The 7,566-nt window shown below is 36.6% G+C and overlaps 1 protein-coding gene across 1 annotated transcript in view; it reads right to left on the reverse strand.

Annotated features, from left to right (window-relative positions):
* Positions 1 to 328: 328 nt before the first annotated feature.
* GLIPR1L1 (GLI pathogenesis-related 1 like 1) overlaps positions 329 to 7,566 on the reverse strand; it is a 12,651-nt gene continuing 5,413 nt past the window's right edge. The window contains exon 3 of the mRNA XM_015561327.1: positions 329 to 433. Coding sequence (XP_015416813.1) covers positions 329 to 433 — 105 coding nt within the window. The remainder of the gene's footprint in view (positions 434 to 7,566) is intronic.

Consider the following 7,566-nt stretch of genomic DNA (forward strand, 5'->3'; position numbering starts at 1 on the left):
GCTCATTCCAGTTATGTTATGCTATATTAGGAAAGCATCTACCAGTCTATTTTGTGTTCTAGAACTTAGCGTGGCGATGCATTTTACGTTATCTGTTGTTCTATTTAACAAAGAATGTCCATCATTTTTACTCTAAACTGTAAATATCTCATGGTAGGTATAATTCTGTACTTAAGGTAATAATCTCTCACCGCTTTCTATTTTCATTTGTTTCTTTTATTATCATTATACTGGGGAACTTCATTTATTAAATATACTTCATTTATTAAATATATAAATAAATATAACATTTATTTCAATATAAAATATTTTTTAAAAGCAAAATAACTTACGCAGGTCCATAGTTACATACAAACATTACACGGTCACCTTTCCCAAGATTAGGACAAGCTGTCATTGCACAACCAACTTTGTATGAATTGGCCCAAGCTACCTATAAGGAAATGAATTCTTAATTAAAATATGCAAAACAACTCTATGCCACAATGCACTATGGGAATAGCTATAAATCTTAGTCATGCAATAAAAATGAGTAGACAGAAATTTTTATTGGCTACTTTAATTTGTAATATTTAGTTTAAAACAATTTTTAAAAGGCTGCTTTCTTGAAGTCTACCTAACTAGATTTTCCTCACTGATAATTCTCATAAGTCAAACAATATAATATGTAGTCAAAATAGTATTTTTTCTACATGATTTATGAAAAAATTATTTTCTCCATGGTTATATAATACAATTAATATTAAAATCACAGTGTAAATAAAGACAGTTATAGACTTTTATTTCTTTTTCTCTAAAACCTTCTACCAGTGCTTAGTTTATGATCACATTTTAAAAGTTGTGGCCGTAACCATAATCTCATCTCTGTCAAATTACTAGACTCAGATAGATACAGAGACTAAAAATATATTGAGTTTATTGCAAAAAACAAAAACATGATTTTCATAAGGAGGGTGAATATTTTTGTTTCATTGTAAAGAATAGCAGTATTCAAAAGAAGAAGATTCCTATGGAAAACTAACCATGGGTTGGGAGGACGGGAGAAACAAAAAGATTAAAAAAATTAGTATTCTTTTGTGACAATGATAGAGTAGAATTTTCTTCCATTACCTAAATAAACAAAGAGGAAAATGCTAATTTACTCCATATGGAAAACAAAATAACAAAGGAAAATGGATATAGGTTTTTATAACACTAATAAATTTTCTGAACCCATTTATTTTACAATTCAATTAATATAATCTGTTGATACATTTTATAAACTGATGTGTTAGTCACTATTTCCCATGACCTGGGTATAGCTGTAATCAACAGTTTTCAGAAGTATGTTTTAATGGCTGTTTGTCTGAGAGGCAGCAAAGTGCAATAAAAGCACTGTGAATAGAAAATATATGACTTTTGGTTCTAACCATGTGTGTGTCTTTGGAGAGTAATAGATTAATTCTGACCTAGTTTACCACTTAGTAAAATGCGATTAAGCTAGTTCCTTAAAATACCCATTCTTTTGGAATGTTTTAGGAAGTTAATAAACTATACGACTACATGTATATATATTTTTAAAGAAATTCATGTTTAAAAATTTGGTTAATAAATAACTGACCACACTATGAAATTTTATTTTCTTAATATATCTGAATTGTGACATTTTTGACTTTTTGAATGGTAAGGATAAATATTGAACATATATAGGTTTAAAATGTTTACTTTCTTAAAGGAACTAAACGTAACATTAATATGGACATTGGTTGTAACTTCAGTACAAATATTTTCAGATGGTAACAGTAAGAACATTTTTACGTCATTTTCTTTAGAACACTAAGCAAGATACAGTTGTTGAGCCAATATGAAGAAAGCACCCATTCCTAGCTTTTTACACATCTGTGTACATTATCCAATCAGAGTGAGCTCATGCTTCTGCTGTATAACGCTAAGGGACAAGGGGTATTTGAAAACATATTCCTTTCCCCTGACAGTAAAAGAGGAGACAAATGATTATGTAAAGGCTGTGACTCAGTCTTGATGCTATATTAGGAATATTGCATTATGCTTGTTATCAGGACACCTGACAATTGATCCCATTCTCTCAATTTTCCTAGCAGTAGCCAAACCATAATCATTGTATAAAACAATTATTCTGAAAGGGATTTCTAAACTTACAGCATCCTGTTGTCAGACGAAGTTTAAATGGAATAGGAGCTGCTAATTTCTGTGTTCAGTGAACCTCCTAAAAAAATGGCATGCTTTCAGACACTGTATGTTAATTCAACTTAGACAGATAAGTTTAGAGAAGAGATCTCTTCTCTTGCTTAAATGGTCCATCCTAGGGACTCCATGTCATGCCTAAAATGTGATTTCCATTTCTCACCCAAACCCTCTCAACAACCAACCAAAAGAATTAGAAAAATTATCTATACTAACAAAAGCATAACATGATAATTAGATCAGACATCTTCAGGATGTCCTTCTGGACCAGTGGTTCTTAACCTGTGGGTTGTAACCCCTTTGGTGGTCGAATGACCCTTTCACAGGGGTTGCCTAAGACCATCCTGCATATCAGATATTTACATTATGATTCATAACAGTAGCAACATTACCATTATGAAGTAGCAACAAAAATAATTTTATGGTTGGGTCACAACATGAGAAACTGTATTTAAAGGGCCAGAAGGTTGCGAACCACTGAGCTAGACAAAGCCACGGTGGCAGGTGCCAAGGCAGAGGATGTTAAGGACAATCAAGCTGGCAGGGGAGAGCAGTTAGGGGTAATCATTCCATGGAGGGCAGTGAAGTTTGGGGCTACCAGGCTTGTAGGAGAAGGAAGTTAAGGGTGATCTGGTCAGCAGGGGAGCAGTGAAGGGGTGAACAGGCCTGCAGGGGAGCAGTATTAGTTGATGAGACCAGGAGGGGGGAGCAGTTATGGGTGATCAGGCTGGCAGTGAAGCAGTTAGGGGGTGATCAGGCTGGCAGGGGAGAGTTTAGGAATGATCAGGCTGGCAGGCAGAGGCAGTTAGGGGCGATCAAGCAGACAGGGAGGCAGTTTGGGGCATCAGGCTGCAGGCAGATGAGTGGTTAGGAGACAGCGGTCCCAGATTGTGAGAGAGATGTACCTAAACTAGCACTTGGACATCCCCCGAGGGGTCCCAGATTGGAGAGGATGCAGGACAGGCTGAGGTACACCCTCCCCACCTCCACTGTCCAGGCAGTAGATATTCTGAATACCCTCATCATGGATACCTGCCCACAGACACTTCGATAGCTTGGCTTCAGCCAGGGCCCTTCAGAGTGCATCAGTGTGCAGCACTGGCAAACACATTGTGGATAACCCCTATGAGCCGCCACTGGGTGCATGTGTATCCAAGCGAGAAGGCAGCAGCAAAAACTATTCTTCCCACCCTATAGCTACAGAACTGTGGACACCCCAGATGCGCCTTTCCAGAGTGAAGGCCTCCTGAGCCTCACCACCCTGACAGATGTCTCCTGGGCACCTCTGTATGCCCCTGCTGGGAAAACATGATTCCAATCAAGGATGCAAGGCAGCAATAATTGGGACATCCTCCTCCCTGGCTGCTGACATCTGGACTCCGCAGTTGCACCTTTTCAGCTCGCAGGCCTACATCAGGATACCCAAATAGCTCAAGCAGGGGGTTCAGCTAGACTACCAAGCCCAGGAGACCCAAGAGATCACACCAGTAGCACCATCCCCAAAAGAACCTGGGTGGCAACACAGTCAGATGTTGGACACAGAAACAATTACAACTGTAGACCAAAACTTGGGAAGACAAAAAAGCAATCCCCAAATTAAAGGAAAAATCACCAGAAAGGAAATTAAAAGAAATGGAGGTAAGTAACATTTCAGAGAAAGATTTCAGAGTAATGGTTCTCAGGATGCTCAAACATCTGGATAACAAATACACACAACTCAATGAGAGTTATAGTGAGCTAAATGAGAATGTCACCAACATGAAAAGGAAACAAGAGTAAACGAAGAACGACATAGCTGCAATAAAGTACACAATGGAAGGCTTAAACAGTAGACTACAAGAGGCTAAGGACTGCATTAACGAATTAAAAGACAAGGTAGGAAAAAGCACACAAATACAGCAGCAACTAGAAAGAAGACTTAAAAAGCAAGAGGAGAGCCTAAGGGAGCTTTGGGACAGCACAAAACGAAACAACATCTGAATAATAGGTGTACCAGAAGGAGAGGAAGAGAAGTAAGGAATAGAAAACCTGTTTGAAGAAATAATGACAGAAAACTTCCCTGATATTGGCAAGAAAAAAACTATACAATGAACCCAAAAAGACCAACACCAAGACACATCATAATTAAACTGGCTAACATCAACGACAAAGTAAAAATCTTAAAAGCTGCCAGAGAGAGACAGAAAGTTACATACAAGGGATCTCCCATTAGAATATCGACTGATTTCTCAACAGAAAGACATGAGGCCAGGAAGGAATGGAATAAAATATACAAAGTGATGCAAACCAAGGGGCTAAATCCCAGAATACTATACCCAGCAAAGCTGTCATTCAAAATTGAAGGTGGAATGAGAAGGGGCTAAGAGAGTTTATTACCACCAAGCCAGCAATGCAAGAAATGCTAAAGGGACTGCTGTAAAAAGAAGAAACACAAATATTAAGAATAAAAAGGATGACAAACAATTAATAATAATAATAACATTAAACGTAAATGGATGGATTAAATTGCCCAATCAAAACACATAGGGCAATTGAATGGATAAGAAAACATGACCCATATATTTGCTGTCTGTAGGAGACTCACCTCAGAACAAAGGATTCACAAAGACTTATAGTGAAGGGATGAAAAAAAAATTTTCAGGCAAATGGAAATGAGAAAAAATCTGGGGTTGTGATCCTAATATCTGACAAAATAGATCTCCAAGTAAAGGGAGAAATTCAGCAAGAAGATATAACTCATAAACATATATGCACCCAACACTGGAACATCCAAATACATAAAACAACTTCTGGAAGATATCAAGGAGAAATTGATAGCAATACAGTCATAGTAGGGGACTTTAATACCCCACTGACACCAGTCGATAAATCCTCTAAAGAAAAAATCATCAAGGAAACAGCAATCCTAAGTGACTCACTAGATCAGATGGACTTAATTGACATCTTCAGAATATTTCACCCCAAAGCCACAGAATATACATTCTTCTCCAGTGCATACGGGACATTTTCAAAGATAGACCACACATGAGGGCACAGGCAAAGTCTCTTCAAATTCAAGAGGATAGAAATCATAACAAGTATCTTATCAGATCACAGTGGCATAAAACTAGAAATCAACTACAATAAAAACAATGAAAAAAATCAAATACTTAGAAGCTAAATAGCATGCTATTAAACAATGATTGGGTTACCAAAGAGATCAAAGAAGAAATAAAAGGTATCCTGGAAACAAGTGACAATGAAAACACAACAATCCAAAATCTATGGGACACAATGAAAGCAGTCCTGAGAGGGAAGTTCATAGTTCTACAAACCTACCTCAAAAAAAAAAGGTAATAAATTATCTAACCCTGCCACTTAAAGAATCAGAGAGAGAGCAACAAGAAAAGCCTACAGTATCTAGGAGGAAGGAAATATTAAAGATCAGAGCAGAAATAAATGACATAGAGATCAAAATAACAATACAAAAGATCAATGAAACCAAGAGCTGATTCTTTGAAGGGATAAACAAGATTGATGATCCTCTGGCCAGGCTCACCAAGAAACAAAGAGAGAGGACCCAAATAAACAAAATCAGAAATGAAAGAGGTGAAGTAACAACTGACCCCTCTGATATACAAAGGATTATAAAAAAAAATACTACCAACACCTCTACTCCAAAAAACTGGACAACCTCAATGAAATGGACACATTCCTAGAAAAATACAAGCTTCCAAAACTGAATCAGGAAGAATAAAAAACCTAAATAGGCTGATAACAACTGATAAAATTTAAACAGTAATCAAAATGCTTCCAGCAAACAAAAGCCTAGAACCAGATGGCTTCACAGGGGAGTTTTAACAAGCATTCAAAGAAGAACTAAAACCAATACTCCTCACACTATCCCAAAAAATTCAAGAAGCAGGCACACTTCCAAGCTCTTTCTATGAAGCTAGCACTACCCTAATCCAAAAACCAGATAAAGACACCACAAAGAAAGAGAATTACAGGCCAGTATCCCTGATGAACATTGATGCTTGTAATACATCATATAAACAAATTGAGAGACAAAAATCAAATAATCATATCAATTGATGCAGAAAAGGCACTTGACAAAGTCCAACACCATTTTCTGATAAAAGCACTCAGCAAAGTTAGAATAGAGGGATCATACCTCAACATAATAAAAGCCTTATATGACACACCTACAGCACATAATACTCAATGGGCAAAAACTAAAACCATTTCCCTTAAGAACAGGAACAAGACAGGGATGCCCGCTTTCACCACTCTTATTCAACATAGCACTGGAATTGCTAGCCAATGCTATCAGACAAGAAGAAGAAAAAAAGGCATCCAAATTGGAAAAGAAGTAAAATTGTCATTATTCACAGATGACATGATACTGTAATAGAAAACCCCAAAGACTCCATCAAAAATTACTAGAGTTAATAAATGAATTTGGCAATGTAGCAGGAGACAAAATTAATGCCAAGAAAGCAAGGGTATTTTTATACACCAACAGTGAACTTACAGAAAGAGAGATTTAAAAAAAACAATTCTATTTACCATTGAACAAAAAAATTAAGATGCCTAGGAATAGCCTCAATTAAGGAGGTAAAAGACCTCTACTCAGAAAACTACAGAACCTTGAAAAAAAAGATAGAGGAAGACATAAATAGATGGAAGTACATACCGTGTTCATGGATTGGTAGAACCAACATCATTAAAATGTCCATACTACCCAAAGAAATTTATAAATTCAGTGCATTGCCCAATAAAATACCAATGGCATATTACACTGACCTAGAACGAACTCTCTAAAAATATATCTGGAATAAATTAAGACCCCAAATAGCTGCAGCAATCCTGAGAAAGAAGAACAAAGTAAGAGGGATCTCAATACCAGATATCAAGCTGTAGCACAAAGCCACTGTTCTCAAAACTGCCTGTTACTGGCACAAGAACAGATATATCGATCAATGGAATAGAATAAGAACCCAGAAATCCACCCAAGCACCATGTTCAATTAATATTTGACAAATAGGCAAGAACATACAATGGAGTCAAGACAGTCTCTTCAATAAATGGTGTTGGGAAAATTGGACAGAAACATGCAAAAAAAATAAAACTAGACCACCAACTTACACCATACACAAAAATAAACTCAAACTGAATAAAGGACTTAAATGTAAGACAGGAAACTATAAAAATACTAGAGGAATCCAAAGGGAACAAAATCTCAGACATATGCCAAGGCAATATCTTTACCAATACAGCTCCTAGGGCAATGGAAACTAAAGAGAAAATAAACAAATGGGACTACATCAAAATAAAAAGCTTCTGCACAGCAAAAGAAACCATCAACAAAACAATAAGAAAGCC

Source organism: Myotis davidii, unplaced genomic scaffold, assembly GCF_000327345.1.
Source record: "Myotis davidii unplaced genomic scaffold, ASM32734v1 scaffold54, whole genome shotgun sequence".
NCBI lineage: Eukaryota > Metazoa > Chordata > Mammalia > Chiroptera > Vespertilionidae > Myotis > Myotis davidii.